At 38.3% G+C, this 18753-nt stretch overlaps 3 protein-coding genes across 3 annotated transcripts in view; 2 read left to right on the plus strand and 1 right to left on the minus strand.

The window, feature by feature from the left end:
* The window catches only part of LOC310950197 (collagen alpha-1(XIV) chain-like), a 135133-nt gene extending 132708 nt beyond the window's left edge, over window positions 1-2425 (plus strand). Inside the window, exon 48 of the mRNA XM_083917875.1 lies at window positions 2286-2425. Within this exon, the coding sequence (XP_083774001.1) occupies window positions 2286-2314 (29 nt within the window). The 3' untranslated portion in view covers window positions 2315-2425. The remainder of the gene's footprint in view (window positions 1-2285) is intronic.
* Window positions 2426-3224: 799 nt separating this feature from the next.
* On the plus strand, window positions 3225-5981 carry LOC310950198 (uncharacterized protein; the record flags this gene model as incomplete). The annotated part of the gene is made up of 1 exon (XM_083917876.1): window positions 3225-5981. The coding sequence occupies one exon, from the start codon at window positions 3225-3227 to the stop codon at window positions 3693-3695; it is 471 nt and encodes a 156-aa protein (XP_083774002.1). The 3' UTR covers window positions 3696-5981.
* A 100-nt stretch (window positions 5982-6081) lies between these two features.
* mrpl13 (mitochondrial ribosomal protein L13) lies at window positions 6082-18642 on the minus strand. Its single transcript, XM_083918085.1, has 7 exons — window positions 18555-18642; window positions 17173-17296; window positions 16674-16767; window positions 15635-15695; window positions 13792-13878; window positions 12586-12707; window positions 6082-7403 (listed from the first exon to the last, which is right to left on the minus strand). The coding sequence occupies exons 1-7, from the start codon at window positions 18579-18581 to the stop codon at window positions 7379-7381; spliced, it is 540 nt and encodes a 179-aa protein (XP_083774211.1). The 5' UTR covers window positions 18582-18642; the 3' UTR covers window positions 6082-7378.
* Window positions 18643-18753: the final 111 nt, after the last annotated feature.

The following is an 18753-nucleotide window of genomic DNA, read 5'->3' on the forward strand; positions in this document are numbered from 1 at the left end:
TTTAACTAATGATTTATAACATTATAATGTAGTTGTGAGCAGATTTTAGGTGTTTGTTGCAGTATTTTTTTAACAATAAAAAACTATTGTGGAAGGCATCGCCATACAGAAATGATTCAAATGTGTTCTTAGTTAATCTTATCATCATAAAGATTTTTCTCGGTATCCTAAATGGGCCACAACAGAAATAGTTTAGGAAACACTGCTGTGGACAAATGAACACAAACACACATATGAACACGGTAGGTCAGGTTCTGCCAATTGAAACAAAAATAACATTTTGACTGGAATATTTTCCCACCAAGTACCCAGACTTTCACAAAACATTACTCCTCATTTAGAACTTATTTGTCCTTTTGCAACTGAGCGTTAACTTTTTTTCTGTCTGTCATTTTGTCCAGAGTAACCATGCTACTAGGATTAATTCAGACGTATTTTTGTTATTTATTTGCTAATTTATCGTCATAAACAGCTGAGGCAGTCTAACCCTGCCCAGTCTTTCCATCTTATAAACCATCTCTTACACATATAAAGCACTGAAATATTGTTTCCACGGTGACAGCCAGCTGTGAGATAGTTATTGTTCTCATAAAGCTCTCAGAGAATTGGAGGGTGATCTGGCTTTTATGGTTGTTCCACTGTGATGTTTATACATTCATGTCTACATTGATGGATTAAGAAGTTAACTGTGTCACCGACCAAAGCCATTTGTCTATATTTAGATGTAATAAAAAATGCTGTTACTCTCACATTCAGACACGCAGACAGTGGGCGTCTTTGAATACTCACAGTGATGAGGACCTTTATGGGTCCATTGTCTTGGGCCATCTCATCAAGGATATTACACAGCTTCTGCTGAGCCGTCTTAATGAAACATCATCAGCTCAAAGAAGCTGATGGATGAGACACTACTTCATCCATCAAAAAAGATTTATTTTATAGAAATGGATTCCAGTCAAATGTTTTTTTTGATTGTTTTATGAGAGTCTTGCCTGTCATTCTCAACCATGCACGACCTGACCACATTAATGTGGAGCAGTATTGTTAATTTACAGCGCATAGATTTTGAATATAGTGTGTGGAAAAAAGTCATATTACAGTGTGTTTAAAAAAAGTCATAGTATATGTTTTTAAAAACTTTTAAAAAGTCGTATTATAAATGTTGAAAAAAGTCATAGTATAATATGTTGAAAAAAGTTTGTAAAAAGTCGTAGTATAATATGTTCAGAAAAGTAAAAAAGTCGTAGTATTATATGTTGAAAAAAGTGTTAAAAAGTCATATTATAGTATGTTGAAAAAGTTTTTTTAAAAAGTCAGTATAATATGTTCAAAAAAGTAACAAAAAAAGTCATAGTATATGTTGAAAAAAGTTTTAAAAATCATATTATAGTATGTAATTAAAAATCATAGAATAATATGTAATTAAGAAATCATAGAATAATATGTAATTAAAAAATCATAGAATAATATGTAATTAAGAAATCATAGAATAATATGTAATTAAGAAATCATAGAATAATATGTAATTAAGAAATCATAGAGTAATCAGTTGAAAAAAGTCATAGTATGTAAAAATGTGTTTGTCATAAACAATATTTAAAAAGTCATAGTATAGTATGTCATTATTATCATTATTATTATTATAATAAATAAATGATTATGTAGCAGCTGTGTATAATGATAGTTGTGCAGGTGCTGGTTAAATGGTAAAACAGTAACTCTTGAATCATAGTTTTATTCCATATTTTAGTGTAGCTGTGCACACACTACAAATCACTTTCAAATAGTTTTGGAGTAATATGTGTTTAGACACTGCAGTTATGGTGTGTAACTGCAGAAAACTGCTGACCTCACAGTGTTTGATTCAGGATTACTCACAAGGCATGTCCTTTTCTGGGTCCACTCTGTACACCCCTGCTCTACCACTGATCTCTGCTGGAAATCTATATTTCTACGTTCTCGTGTACAGAACGAGAAATGGAGATCTGACACACTTTCCCTCTTTACAAACATTTCGTTTTGAATATTTATTTGAGCGTAATGTTTTGTAAGAACCTCTCGGGGTGTGTGTATGTTCTTCCTCTAAGAGAGAGAAGCAGTTTCTAACACCAATTCTTCTACCTGCAAAAGCGCAGCCCAACAGCTTTGGAAGTTCTGTCAGTGCAGTTTTGAGAAGTTCGGCTCTTTGGTGTTGTTGGGTTTTCCTCCTAATCTGAGGTGTAACATCTTCTGTCTGTGCTTCCCTCCCTCTCTCCCTCTGTCTCTTCCTCTTTTTGACTTTGAAGTTCAACAGGACTATGGGAATGATTACTGAGGAGCATTCTCCGACCGTCCTCCTCTCCTCTCCTCTCCTCACCTCCCTCCACTCCTCCCTCTGTGTACATAAGACTAAAATCTGAGGAAGCTGATCCATATTCCTTGGGATGGATGATTACTCCTGTCTCTGGTGTTTAACCTCTAATCCCTGCAGCAGCAGTTTTTGGTTTCTCCAAGACCGTTTTCCAAAATAAAAACCCATTGTTTCTGCAGGATCTTTAGTAACATCATTTGGATATTGTTAAGACAACACTCTTAAAACAGCCTAAACATTTGTGTTCATAATTAAAGTTAAAAAGCAAGGTGGCTCCAAAATAGAACATTTTACTCAACTTTGTTTTCTTGCTTGAAAAAAAATGGATTATTTTCTCCCGTCAGTTAACTTTCTTGTTAGAATTGGAGCGTTAATCTGTCTGCTGAGTCATTTGACAGTCTCTAAGACAAAAATGGATTAACTAACCTCCCCACAAGACCAAACAAAAGCCCATAATGACACTGCTGTGATGATCACTACCACTGATCTCAGTGCCATCTGTCAACAAAGACTCATGCGCACAATGGTTTTCCTGCAGCAGAGCTCAAATCTCTTCGAAGCTAATCTCATTTTTCAAAGCCTGATGGATCAGCTGAATAGAGATGAATTGCTTTGATTCTCATTGGCTGCATTCATTACTAAACAACACCTCTATATTTACACCTCATGTACTAATGTGACCCCGATGTGATCTTTTATTCCTGAAGAAAGATCAGATCTGGGCAATTCGGGGTGGAAACCAGATTTTCTTAAATTTCATTAACCAACTCCCATATTAACCTTTTGGACTGTCATATGTCCCAAATCCACCTGTGCAACTCCTCTTTAACTTGTTTTGTAACCTTTTAATAGCACACTGCCTCATTATTAACTGATGGTGGTGGCATTTAAGGTGCTTCAAGTCCCAAAGTCAGCCTTATTACTACTTTGCTCCATGTTCCCTGTGGGCAGTAGTGGTGTTATGTTAGCTGAAACAGTAACTTTCACTCAAACTGACCCTAAATATTCCACCCCAGTCCAACCCCTACCTCACGGTGGCTACCCGCCCTACAACCAGCCGTACAACCCTGCTGCAGTGGCTTACAACAACGACCAAGGAGGTGAAGACGAAGAGGAGGAGGAGGAGGAGGAGGAGGATGAGGGAGAGGAAGAACAGGACCCCTATTACCGTGGTTACCCCCCTCAGTACTACCCCCAACAGCCCTCACAAGTGGCTCTCGGCCACCATGGTTACCGCTCGAGTCCTACCCACTCTGAAGACACGGAGGTGAGGTCGCCGGGCGTCGCAAGGAGGTTTTCACGTGGCGCCGCCCTCACAGAGGAGAGCGAGGAAGGACAAATTTAGGAGGATGGACTCACCTAAAGTGCTGCACGCCACAACATGCACACACTGATGTTCATACATGGAAACAGACACTGATATGCACACACACACACACTCACACACACACACACACACACACACACACACACACACACACATCTGAACTGTGGTGAGACCCCCCCCCCTTCCCTGTGGATCCAGTCCACCTGGTGTCCACCTGGTGAAACTATGTAAATAGCTCCATGGACTCTTGTACGATATCTCTGTCATGGGGGTCCGAAAAGTGCCTGATCTATGTTAGCATCATCCAGTGGTAATGCAAATGCAAAAGGTAACACCCCTTGTTTCTCCCGTCTCACAGCTGATTTCAGGACTCAACCCTTGTTTCTGTGTGAAGCTGCATGTCTCCTGTGAGTGTGTAAGTGGACACGTGCATCTTGTTTTGGTCGTGTGTAACTAGCTCAAATCTTACAATTGAAATGGAGGATGTTGAGCTGGCAACATTTGTACAGGCTGCTTTTTATAATGACGAATCACGATTTATTTCAGTGTGTAAAGGAATATTGAAATGTTTTTGAAGTGGTTTTCTCCGTATAGTATTGTGTCGAGGCTGCTTTTTTTTTTCCTTTATTGGAGTTAATCCCCTTAAAATTGACTGTAGAAGCATCTCATTTGTGTTTGGTTTAATAACTACCTTAACCCTGATGAACACAATCAAAAATGTATTTAAATTATCATTTGTATTCACAGAAAACCTGTCTACCATCACATTTTGTCCTGCAATATTTCATTTTTTTTGCAACATAGATGTATCAGGTGTGTTTTTGTTCTTAAAGAGGCAGTTTACCCTAAGATTGTTTTGGTGTTCTTCTGCATGGTGATATGATAGGCAGGTGTAGTACGGCAGAAGACAATACTTCTTACATGAAACTGCTCACAACAGGTCTGTGCAGACACACACACACACACACACACACACGCGCGCGCGCACGCACGCACGCACGCACGCACGCACGCACGCACGCACACACACACGCACACACACACACAGTAACTGAGGAATCAGGGGCCCTCTGTTTGGATTCACTGTTTTGCTTTGTTCAAATGTGTTTGAAGCACCAGACGGAGAGTTTACCACATCAGAATCACTGAAAATGTGTCAGCATTGGAGACACTTTTAGGATCATTTAGGTTCCAAAGCAACCAAATTACATCTCAATTGCCTCTGGTGCTAAATCGCTGTGCACAGTTGGTTTTAGACAGTCTCACATTTCTGCTGCCACCCTTAAATCAGACTCAGAACAAAGATTTATTACCAAGTAGGTTTTCACTTAAAATGAATTTGTCTTGGTGTTTGGTGCATAACAATAAACATATTAAGGGAAATAGAAATAAAATCAAAGTACTCAGTCAAGAACATAAATAAAGAATAGAAATATAACAGTTGAAAAACTTTGTACGGATTTTTGATTTTGGGGTAAACTGCCTCTTTGAGACCCAGGACACATCTGATCCATCTGTGTGGCAAAAAAATGAAAAATTGCAGGGCAAAATGTGAACCCTAGTGCTTTTTTCAGTCTAGATTTTTTCGGTGTGATTAGCTGTCTGTTTCCTTCTGTAGGTGATATAGTTGGCAGGTTGGCAGAGAATAGTTCCAACATGAAACTGCTCACAGCAGGTCTGTGGTTTAAACATCTTGAGTAACGGGGTCATGATTTCTGGAAAGAGACATAACTGTTGAGTTTTTCAAACGTAATTTTTTTTTGACGCTTTGAGCCCCCCAAGCCTAGTTCGGTTATATTGGAGAGAAGGCAGACTCCTCCAACACTGGGCAACACCAAAACAATCTAGACTGATAAATAGCACCACAGGTAAGAGGAAAAATATGCATTTTGATTGGGGTGTGCGTGTGTGTGTGTGTGGGGGGGGGGGGGTCTCTTTAAGAAGGCAGATGTGTGTTGTTTGTGTCTTGTGTTGTTGCCCCAGTCTGTTTTGTTTATTTGTTATTATGCAAAGTGGGGCCTGCTCACTGTGGAAGCTGTGTGCTCCTTGGTTGATCTCTTGGATCCAGTTATTCAAAATATTCAGCTGCCTCATGGTGAAACCAACAAGTGTAAACTTTCCACCTCCTGCATTACAGTCTGAAAAACACTACAGCACTGAAGTGACGCAGAGTGAAGCTGTGAACTGGCCCTGTTCTATTTAACTTGAACAAATTTAATAAGGAATGTGTCTCATCACCACACCCCTTAGTACAATACAAACTTATTTATTTTATATTTTGTTTGCTTTTATAACCAATAAATCTGTAATGAGACAATTAAATGTGTTGCAGGTCTTTTGTTGTTGGAACATTTATGTAAAAACACTACTGGCCAAGAACAGTTTATTATTAAATTGTTTATTAGCCTACTTTACAACTCATAAACAGAACTGATGTATACTTTAACAACACTTCAACACTTCTAACACACTGACGAGAGAAAAGCTCAAGTTTAACATTTTCAACTGACACCACACTGCCTGAGTGTTGTCATAGTAACACATAAAAACCTCCAAAGGCAGTTTGGTTTAATGAAAGGAAACCCTACAGGATCAGATTTTCTCAGATCAGAGCGGATGATTTCTGGATGATTCAGGTTTGCTGTCGAGGGGAACAAGAGGCATATTATTATGAAGAGCAGCAGAGTTTGTGTTGATGATGATGATAGCATCTAGGTTATGATTTGTGGTCCAGTCCAGTCAGACCTTGATGCTGGATTTGGAGTTTGTTTCTTGTTTTTTTGAGCCAATGCTTTTCGTAGGAATTACACAGGCACAAAATCTTTTTCGGTGAGATCGAATGTGAACAGAGAAAATGTGTTCTGCGTTTTAAAACCATAGACTGTATTTATTTATTTTTAAAGTAGCCGTATGTCCCGGGTCTGAAAAGTGAAGCCAATGCAGAAGTGCCTTAAACCTGCCTGTTTTCTGATGTCCAACAGAGACTTCATTCATTCCAAATACAAGTTTGATTGTATAGAAGTCAATGAGAAAATTACCTTAATCCTCACTTGATTTGATTACCTCAGTAAATATTTTCCTAATGAGTTTATGGTTTCAGTCGCTAGTTTTAAGTCTTCTTCAATACAGCATGATATTCAATTTGTAAATGATGGTCCCATTTAGAGAAAAATAGACTATAAAGCAGGATGTGCTTTAGGGTGTGGCTACCTTGTGATTGACAGGTCTCTGTGAACGCAACAAGATCGAGGTTTAGTAATGTGTATCCAAGGCACAGTGTACATTTAACTAGCTGTGAACTTGTTTTTGGGTGTTGTTTTTGTTTAAGTCTCAGGACTTTGACCCGCTCACAGTGTGTTTTCACACAAAGTTAAGTGCTCCTCTCCAGCTCCACCCTCTCACCCAAATATGGTTACCCCCTGGCTCCCAAATATGAAGATGGTGAAGGCCAAAATGTCAAATTCAAGGCTTCAAAAAAAGTAGTCCAAAAACCAATGGATGGTGTCACGGTAGCTATGCATGTTATTTTAATACAGTCAATGGTTTAAAACAGAGAACATCTTGTAGCAAATCCTTTCAAAAGGACTTTGATCTTTATCATCCTAACTGGAATAATAATTGAGGATTGCTGTTGCTTTCTTGCATTAATGTGGTGGGGGAAAAATCCTTTTCAGCTTTGGTCACGTCAGGAAGCTGTGATTTCATTTCATCTTGTAGTTTTCAGGTCTGTGGAGAAAACACAAGACAAAACATTAGTATGGGAGGGCAGAAAAGTCTGGAAGAAGAACAGATTACAAGAAAAACATGGAGAGAAAGTGACAGATGAGAAACCGCGCAGATCATATCGTTTTTTTATTTTCAAAATGAGATCAGACACAGCCTCCTGTGTTTGTGTATCTCCCTTTAATTTAGAGCAGACAGATATTATCAGAGCCTGCTGTATTGGTTCTGATACAAAATAGAAAAATGTTATCAATTGTAATAGCTCTGCTATCAACTACAGCAGCCTGTTTATGTTGTTGATTTTCTGTGTCTGAGGGGTGTGTGTGTGTGTGTGTGTGTGTGTATCTTTTTTCCTCTGCTCCACCTGTTCTGAGAGAATATTAATGCGTGTTTAATAAAGGGTAAAAATTGAATCGCCCTTGATGACCTCCACCCCGTCACCCCTGACACACGCATATATATATATTTGATCAAAAATAGAGTGTGAGTGAATATTAACGAGGCTACGGCCCATCCCTTAAATAAACCAGGATGACCTTGGCGACCACACGGCGACAGGCCTGAGCACACGCACTGATTGGCTGAGGAGATTGGACCAGTAAACAATGAGAAGTGGCTCATTTATCACTGAGCACACACACACACACACACTCTGACAGCAATAAGAGACATAATGCAGACATGCTGTGCGCCTCTGTACAATATGCGCACGCACGCGCACGCACGCATGCACACACGCACGCACGCACGCACGCACGCACGCACGCACGCACGCACGCACGCAAATGTGTTTGAAGCACCAGACGGAGAGTTTACCACATCAGAATCACTGAAAATGTGTCAGCATTGGAGTCATTTAAGGATCGTTTGTAGGTTCAAAAGCAACCAAATTACAACAAAACATCTCAATTGCCTCTGGTGCTAAATCGCTGTGCACAGTTGGTTTTTGACAGTCTCACATTTCTGCTGCCACCCCAAAATCAGACTCAGAACAAAGATTTATTACCAAGTAGGTTTTCAGTTAAAAAAAACAACATAAAATCATAGTAAAAATATGTCAAGGACATTTACATTTTTTTTTTACAATATACAGTAAGTGTTTTAGAATAAAAAAAGAAAGCTGTGTGGTTTAGCGCAGTATGTGCCAAAATGTTGACTGGGGGGAGTGACCTCCATTTTATCAGAATGGATGTAGAAATCTCAGAGGTTAATATCTAAAAACATGGACACAAAAACAAAAGGATCCGCATGGCTGAAAAACTCTAGAGGTGAGAAAACAGTGTATTGTTGTAATAGTGGACTGATTATAGTTCTGTCTAGGGCTGAATGATTTAGATTTTTCTTATTTTCATTGAAAAAAACTAAATGATAAATAGTGTTAAAATTGAAGAAAGCATTTCGCTGTGCCATATAATTGTCATGACTTTTACACAAATGCTTCAAATAAAAATACTGAAGCAAACAACAACAAAACATTTAAAAGGCTCATGGTGCGATTTTTGTGAGGACCTGTAGCAATAAAGATGTTTTCTTTTTTAATATGATGTGTAGGTCAGGGCCTCTCTGCAGCACCACAATATTCTATCTAAACTTGTATTTTGACACACTTTGAGCCTTTAGCAAATATTGTGCCTCCTGCAATTTAAAAATTGCATTAGGTCGTGTGGCGATTTTGATGAAATTTAGATTGATTATTCAGCTCTAGTTCTGTTCTAATATCCCCTTAACCCATATGGGAATAAGTTCAAGCCAAGAATTGTTTGCAAATAGTGTGTTAAACACACGGCAGAAACAACTACACTAAACTCTATCTACATCTACATCACAATATTGACTTGGAAAGAAATAGTAAACTTGTCAGCTTGTTTGAATATTTACAACATCCCGTAGAGGCTGATTGATTGATGGATTGAAATGTTTATTTTAAATATGTAAATAAAACAAATAAAACCAATAATATATATATATATATATTAAAGCAAAATGATCGTACCAGTGCAGACGGACAAAAAGACATTCAAAAATAATTTAAGCAAAGCAAACATCAACATTAGTTCAAGTACAATTTATTTAATCCCACCCCCTGTCCGTAATAACACCGTAAGTTAAATATTTATAATATTTATAATAATTATAATTTATAATAAATGAGTCACCACTAATATTTACTTTATAACAAGGTATAAATGAATTGATTGGTCAAAGTGTGTTGACTGCAGTAAGGGCAGTTATACTGTACATTAGACTAAACTTTGAGTCATAGGGTGTACATTTTTTCCATTTACCACTTCATCTTCTTTTACAAGCTCATGGGGACTCAAAACCCACAAGCAGTTAAAATAAAAACAACCAGTGGACTCCTGCGGATGACAAGGACCAACCCTGACCTGGAGAAAGGGCCAGGAGGCGGATGGCTGGACGTTAGTGCTGAGCAGGTGGAGGAGAGAGAACTCTCTTGTTAACCTGTCAGAATTTTGAGTGTTACAGGTGAAGCCAGAGAAATGCGTCAGGACGACATTGTCATGATCAGAAAGCCACGGGTCACAATGTCAGTCTCATCTCCAACCAGAAAATACTTGACTCAGAAATCTATGAATATGATTATGCCATATAACAGATGCTCTCTCTCCTCTTGCAGAAAAGCCTCATATACCCAAAGAGAAAGTGGTGTGGAAACAGCTGACTCTCCACACATGTTTGTGACATTTTACCATCTATATTCAAATGTTTGGGGGAAAAAAAGCAATCAGCTGCTGACACACGCCTACAGACCACATGCTGTTATATTTCATTCAGTGTTACATTGTTTGATAAGGGCATGAAGTACAACGGCCTTCAGTTAAAATGCTTCACTCCAGTACATGCCACAAAAAACAGTTTATATACAATAAATGAAAATGTCAACTTAGGGGGAAAAAGGGTGATATATTTTGGTCCTAACTAGAAACCCTCATGATACTGCTCGTGTAGGAATTGTTCAACCTCAGAGATTCTATTCTGATCATGTCATATACTGACTGCTCTCTGATGGCCGACAGTCAATCACATCGCAGACATGTGTTTGTAGTTACAATGATGGATCTTGTTTTGTTTTTTCAGCATGATGCAAGTGTCAGAGTGAAACTGGCAAGAAAAAGAGAGTCTGCGAGCTTATGGATTGGATCCATTCACACTGGAGATCCACATTCAAAGTATTAGTACTTGACTTATTCTAAACTATTGTTATTTTCTATTGACCAGAATAAAAAGAATATCCACTGTGGCTATTTCACTGCTGTACTTGGATGTTTTTTTTTTTAAATAACTAAGGCACTAAGGGCTATAGGATTCTAAGATGAATAGGAAGTGCAGAGGCCCTTGATTTGAATGACTTCAGCACATCTGCGCCCACAGGACATCAACAGTTTCTCACACTGCTCTGGTTTGATCTGGGTCCATTCTTCTTGCAGTCTCTTCCACAGTTCAATAAATGTAGTGGGTTTCTTAGACATTACTTTGTCACTAAGGATTTTCCAGAGATTCTCTATGGGATTAAGATCTGGACTCTGGGATGGCCATTTCAGTGTGTGAATATTCTTAGCTTCAATGAACTTAACCTGTTTTGCAGAGTGACAGGGGACATTGTCTTGTATGAAAATTGCAGCTGATTTGAGAGACAATTGCAGTGAAGCTATTGCATGTTTCTGAAGAAGGTTCACATAAACATTTGCATTCACTCTGCCATGTAGCTGTACAAGAGGCCCAACTCCTGCTGCAGAAAACATCCCCCGAAACCATGACATAACATTGCTGAAGTTAAATTTATTTGGGTCTGATGGGAAACATTGTGTTCGTCATTGGACTGGGGAACGACTGAACACAAAGAGTCTAAAGAAGTCTGTTAAATTTGGAGGTGTCAGAGTCAAGATCTAAACCCCATAGAGAATCTCTGAAAAATATTTGGCAACAAAGTAAAGGCTAAAAAAGTAAATAAAATAATTTCCTCTTAGCAAAAAAGCATTAAAGGTGCAATAATATGACTCAACAATTTGTTATGGTCATTTTTTTTTATCTGAGGAAAGGCCTAAGCAAAGGAAATTATTTGATTTCTAGTCAGCACCACCACACTCTGCTGTTATGTGCCAGACAGGCATTCGCCACAGTTTCATAATGGATTGTAAATATTTTTACACTTCTTACCGGGTGGGGTTTCCGAGGTCATGGTTCATGCCTAGGTGAAGTGGCATGTGCCTTTTCGGGCCCAATGACTTAGTGCTCGCTGCGCCCCCCCTCTCTGCTCTCAGTTCGACCGTTCATCATTGCGAACTGTCCTCAGTACGCCAGGAGTCGGCAACCCACCCAACATGTCTTGGAACATTGACTCCATCTCATTCCCATGCTTTGTGGATGTGACATTATATTAATATTGCGTATTATTATTTTTATCATTATTAATAGTATTATCATGCAGGCAAGTCTAATGGTGGGACGTATTTGGAATATAACATAAGCAAAAGTAGCCTACTTTTTAATCTAAAATATAATACATCTACATGTCTTGATGATGACAGTCTTTATATAGACCTTTTCAAATGGAATTCCATTGCTAGGCAACAGCCTTGGTCCTTGGTAACTTCCATACACCGCAACAGGAAATAAACTTGGACTGTTTTGTAATATTTATGTTTACATCTTTGAAAAGGTCTATAGCCTGCTAATTTTTTCCAGAATTTCCCCATTTGTCCGTGGCTACACTAAAAACGCATTTACGTTCTATAGTATTAAATACCCCTCTGAGAATTTGAAGTCTATTTATTTTTACAGATGTAACAGCAAGACTAACTGAAATATTATGTCACCTAAGGCTACTTGCTACTACGTGATACTCAGATCAACATCACCCCCTTCTGGCTGTTCCTCATTAGTACGACACAAAAACATGATCGTGTGTGTTTGTGTGTATGACTCATTATAGTGCAAATGCCAAATCATTAAATAGCGTACCTGATAGCAACTCCACTGTCACATGAGATATGACAATAACATACATTCGGAGTACATTGTTGTTGACTTCTCGTGGCTTTCCAATAATGGTGATTTGATTTAGGTCTGACTGTGTTCGTTCTGTATTAGCGTTTATATATGTGTCTGCATTTACGCTGTTATTAGTGTGTGTGAGAGCAGACGGTGTTTAAATTGTACATACGGTGTCCACAGCCTGGGGAAGGCGTCTATCTCCTCTTGCGTGTACTCGCTGAGCTTCCGGGGGATTTCCCTGGGCTGCGGCAGCTCCTCTGTCAGGTTGGCCTGGATGTCATCTGGCAGCTCCTAATGATGGGTGAGATTAAAAATAAAATGTTGGCACGACAAGACATTCAAGGATAAAAGAAGGAAATGAGACAGAAAAAAGAACTGAAAGGAGGTGACATGAAAAAGAAGAGCGTACCATTTCCATTTCTCCAAAATACTTGTGAGCGGAGGGGAGGAGACAGGTTGAGACACTGATAACTACATGGAAAGTACATAAGTTGCTGCAATCAGTTGCTTATTTACACATCCAGCAGACACGGAGCAACATTAGCTTCATTTGGAGTTGTGTTTATGGCCGTCCGGCAAACTCAAGTCCAATCTTTTAGCTTGGTTTATGGCCTCTAACCAACGCTTGAGAAAAACATCTGTCTTTAAGCTGCTAAATGCTCAATTATGTTCACCACCTAGTCTCTAATTCAGTCTCTCTGCTGTTAATTGGGCTGTACTGAATGTCATTCTGTAACATTCAAAGACTCTTTTGAGGTTTTTTGAATGAAACTTCGAAGGTCGCCCTATTTTATGCCGTTATCACCCTAACAAAAACGAAATAATCTGCTATAGGTACAAGCGAAAGCAAACACATTATATGTTTTATATTAACGACCCAAGTAATTAACTATAAGACTAATCGTAGAGCCAAAACAGATTTGTTGTTATTGTTGTTAAATTAATGTAATGTATGGTGCTGTTAGATTGCGTTAATACAAGTGTGTGCCTCCCTTTATGTGCTGTTAGCAGGAGTAAATGGGTTTTTTTGACCGCGGTGAAAATGTTTTTAGAAACCCTCACATAAATCATACATAATTACAGAAGCATACGATAACTAATGGAAAAGTGCTGCTTGCAGTCTTTGTCCTTATCGTTCATATAAAAATATTGACTAATACAGCCTTCAGTTATATAAGAGAGAGAAAAGCAACCTGAAGCAACCTCACAACCAGTGAAACACACGTACAGGCTGAGACAATGTCGGTGAGGAACCGGCATCTGTTACCTCACATTTTTATAGAAATTCATTGTGTTAATTGTAAAGGTGTCCTGATTTGAAGATTTATTATTTTGTGTCAGTGTGTGTAAAATCATACAGAGAAACTGGACTTACGTCTTCAGGAAAAATGTGTAATCGCTGCATCATGGTGCGGCGGTGCAGATTCTTTGGCAGCATGCCGTAAACCGCTAACTTCACAATCTGGTGAGAAGAAGCACATTGAAAAGGTCGACATACAACCGGCTCACTGTTACTTGTCAATAAAATTAAATTTAAAAAAATTTAAATCAGTGTCTATAGCAACCTTTAGACACATTTTTCTCATATTTGCTTCCAAATCTGTTTCTCAATGTGAGGCAGGTTGTACAAATGTGAACGTGACTTGGAGAACGTAACTGGACAGAAACATTGGACAGAAATATTGGAGAGAGATGTTGGACAGAGGATGTGCTGACAAATCCTTCTTCTGTCCAATTCTGTTTCTCCCTTTTCGCTTGCCAACCCTCCAAACCTCATTTACGCGTCTGTAGTCACCGGCTGGACTAAAACCTGCAGCAGCAAAGAGCCAACAGCAGAGTCAATGTCTAAACTACAGAGTGAAAACCAGTACAGGTCATTCAAATACGTTTAGTGTTTCCCAAATGACAAAAAGCAATTTCACTGTCTTATTAAAAGAACCATGCATGGAAAAAAGTCTACACTCCCTTTGTGTATGGCTCTCCGTCTACTGTAGCTGCTGTGCAACATCAAATCACTCCTGAACTGTCAGGCTCAAACGCCCCTGTGATTAGTCTGAGTAGGATTTATGTTCTTATGCATGTTGTACAATTCATAATTCCGATTAAATACGAATCCAATGTCCAGTGTTTTTATGTTAAAAAAAAAAGCAGCAGTTGGAACTGCATTATGGTAATATATAAGCTACCTCATAACTCTTTATGTTCCGAGCCGTACTAGTTTGGTTATTTTGCACTAAAATTCTTAATAAAGGCGAAAATGCTTTTAATTTGTAATAATAATAAAACACACAGGAGTGTACAAAAATAGGCTTTACCATGTGGGTATTTCATGTAGACTAATTATTTAATGAATTACCAGAAGGCATGCTATATTGTGATCGTTATAATGATCTTTATTGGGATGAAAGATTTTGGTCATATTGGGAAGCCCTAGTTTCATCTTTAAAAAAGGCTAAACCATTTCCAAAAGGAGGACATGTGTTGCTTTTGTTGAGGACTATTTTCAGGTGCGGATAAATACACATTTAGTGTTCTGGTGACTCTGAATGGGGGATTGACTTAAAACTAAACTATGGTGACCATGTCCTTTGTAATAAACAGGTCATCCAGTCAAAGTTTTAATAGGCATACCTGAAACAAACAAAACCACTCCTTAGTGGAATAATTAATTTTAATTTTTTATGGTTTTGGTATTTCCATGTTGTTAACAAAAAGAAAAATTACACACACACAAAAACCGGACCTATTCTTGTCTCTCTTTTGACAAAATGTCCATGTTTTCAACAGAGACATCAGTGAGTGGTTCGTCAAGTACAGTAAGTAGGTCACAACAAGTTTTGACTGTCATTATCACTGAAGAGTCCGTAACCCTGAAAGCATGAATATGCAACACAACCGAAACCCCAGGAGTTATATTTGAACTGACATTCACCAACCACCACCATTACCAGCGCAAATCCACTGTTTAATCCCCGTTCTCGGCACTGCACATTAATATGCACGAGCAGCACATATGAAGGAAGGGATAAATGTCAAACCACCTGCTCTTCACAGCATGTGACACAAAAATGACACTAATCTCCAAGAATGTGGCTTAAATCATACATACGGTATAATAAAAAGCCACAGTGTAAGGAATGTAGTAGTGGCCTACATGGGATTTTAGAATGATCTCTAAATTTCAAATAAAAAGGAAAATACTAATTTACAACACTTACAGCTTTTGGGTCTTTTTGGTGTAGCTGGGCGGCTGTGACCTGCTTGAATCCACCTGGATACCTTTAGAGAAAAAGACTAGCTCAGTCAGAACATGCATCAGATGATTTTTAGTAGACAGCTATTAGATTTATATGAAAATGACAAAGAAAAATATATTCTACTAAACACAATTGATGAATGTATTTAAGGGAGTTCTGACACTATTCAGCCACAGACAGGAAGGTTTATTCCTAATCATAAGATTATTTATTGTTGACTGTCTTCAGCCACAGCCACGCTGTAGGAAGAGGCAGCATCAGAACTGACATGACAGTGTTTTCAAACCAATCCTTTTAACTTTGCTTACTATCTTCCTCTTAATTCGCCTCCGATTACATGACTAAACTATTTAATCAAACATACCAAGAGGTGTCCTTTTTCCTACCTTTCAGTTACCTTGCAATCTTAAAATGTGGTTGAGACACTGTAGGTAACCTATCACAGCTAAGGTTGCAAAGGAGTGGTCAATTTTTGCTAAATTGCTAGAACTTTCCAGAAACAAAAATATGACAGGAAATGCTAAACTTATTTCAAATTACATTTGAAAGGATCTTAAAAGTTTAAGTATTTTCTTAGTATTATATTAATTTAGTCATTAATGTTTGTATGTCCCTTGGAAAAGCCTATTTCTTTTTTACACGTGTTAATTACAACACAAGAGAAGTGTGTTCGAAAACAAGGGACACTAGAAACATTTGCAGATTCGAAAGGTTATAGATTTGTTGGATCAGCGTGTGATCTATAAACTATTAGATTTTAAATTAAAATATTATTATATTACATCATTATGAACGAATCTGAAAACCTTTTACAGATACTCTGGCACAGACCATTGCGGGTCCCCAGACCCCACTTTGAGATTCACTTCACAGAGTGTGAATGTGACCAGAGGCTACTGAGACGTGCATGTATTGCTTTACGGTTGAAGAAGGAAGACAAATGGGAAACAACGAAGAAAAAGAGATGGGAAGAGTGAAGTATGAGGTAGTGTTCACTCACCCTGTGTGTGATGAGTAGACTTTCTGCTCCCATTTGTTTCCAGAGAAAGCTATATGTTTGGTGTTAATTAAAATGACATGGTCCCCACAGTCACCTGCAAAGATGTTCACAAGATGTTTATTTACAGGCTGATAGTTATGGTAAAATTTATGAGAAGAAATACCTGACTCTATGTTAACAGAGAGACAGTTAGGTACAGACACATGTGGTGGTTCCAGACCAACAAAGAGTATTCTGAAAATGTCACTTTATAAAGTATACGTGATAAGAAAGCAAACATAATCACAAAATGTATCCTCTGCTGCCATCGTGTGGCCGTTCCATGCTCCAACAACCTTAAACTAAGGGTGGGCTGTGGTTTCATAATAGAAAAAAACCTGAATATGGGCTATGTTAAAGTTAGACAGTTACTCATGACTACTTGTGTGTGTGTGTGTGTGTGTGTGTGTGTGTGTGTGTGTGTGTGTGTGTGTGTGTGTGTGTGTGTGTGTGTACTCACTCAGTGCATGGTAGATAGGCTTGTGTTTCCCCTGTAGTCTAATTGCACACATGGTCGCGATCTTCCCAGGTGGCTGCATTCTAGCATCGATCAGGAACCAGGAACGAGCGAAGGTCGCCCATTGCTAAAAGGAGAAGGAGAAAAAATAATGGTTTAAAGTGATTCTGGAGCAGTGCATGTTTTATGGTGCAAGAATTCAATTCAATTCAATTCAAATTCAAAAAACTTGATTTGTCCCCGGGGGGCAATTCAGGGCACACAGAGCAGCAAATAACGACAGTGCAACTATACAGAAACATTTTAACCTATCAAAAGAAGAAACAAAGGAGCCAATAGGCCTTTTCAAAGAAGACATGTTGACATGTCACAGTAGGAAAAGAACAGATGTGAGTGATCAAATGAATGACTGCTCTAGAAGAGAGGAGTAATAGACTTACTATCACCTTCAGTTTACTCTGGAGTAGAACAGAGCTCAGAGAACAGAGCAAGACAAAATGTCTTATTTGAAAAGACTGATGACATTAGACTAGTAGGTGGTAACCATTTATATATATAAAGAATATAATATATTTGGGGGGCAACTTCTGCTCCAACAGTCTAAAACCAACTGTGGCTTTTACTAAATGTTGGGGGCAATTTTAAAATAAGCCCAGATGTAGATGCACAAATGCATCCGCACCTCGTATCAACATGAGTAAATCAAAATAAAACTATTGCTGTTATCAGTGAATACGTTAGTGTGGAAGTGTGTTAGAGATATAATTGGAAATTAAATTAATTTAATGAAAATAAAATGATGACTTAATGTAGAATGAGGCTACTGGCCTAAACTGGTATATATATAATAATACAATATATATATAATATAATATAATATTTTTTCCTCTAAATCTTAAGGGCAGTTTTTGCCCCACAATCACGTTTTTCAGGGGCATTTTTTTTACAAGCTTTTAGGTAGGTTTAAAAATGTAGGTTAATGCGTAAGCATCCGTATTGTTGTTTTTATTATATTTTAAATGCTTTAATATTGTATCGCCTTCTTGTAATATCTGTTTTATGTTATGTGGTTATGCAATACCCTTTGCTTGTTATTGTTATGTAGGATTTTTGTATTTTAATTGTAAAGCATATTGAGTCCATGCCTGTCGTATGAAATGTGCTATGAAAACACGTTTGACTTGACGCCACAGCCTCAGAGTAAAAGACAGAAACAGCATCCACTAGTTACATTACTCACTAACGTTAACCGGTATAACCACACGCCGTGGCTAGCTCTTTAGCTAACAGTCTGGTTGAGCCTTAAGTTACATGAACATGGACGCTCACAGCGCTCAGACTGACACACAAACAAAAACCGTGTCAAGTATAATGTGTGTGGTTACCTGGGCAGATCTGGAGAAACTTGACATGTCGATGAAACTACCTGCACATCCTCAAAACATTTGACCCTCAATCAGCTCTGAACGTGAGAAGCGGTCCGTTCGGTAACTCGTCTCGGGAGGAAACAACATATATTTGAGACTTTTCCTATTTTACGGGTTTAACCGTTCTCTCATTCAGAAAAAAAAGACGAGCAAATTG

The sequence above is a fragment of the Echiichthys vipera genome (genome assembly GCF_963691815.1).
Source record: "Echiichthys vipera genome assembly, chromosome: 8".
Lineage (NCBI taxonomy): Eukaryota > Metazoa > Chordata > Actinopteri > Perciformes > Trachinidae > Echiichthys > Echiichthys vipera.

Bases quoted from the DNA above. Each gene is read 5' to 3' on its own strand.
- mrpl13 (XM_083918085.1), bottom strand. From the start codon at position 18,581: ATGTCAAGTTTCTCCAGATCTGCCCAG. The intron at 16,768-17,172 runs GTGAGTACACAC...ACATCTTTGCAG, and splicing joins GCCTATCTACCATGCACTGA to GTGACTGTGGGGACCATGTC. The intron at 15,696-16,673 runs GTGAGTGAACAC...TTTTCTCTAAAG, and splicing joins GTCTACTCATCACACACAGG to GTATCCAGGTGGATTCAAGC.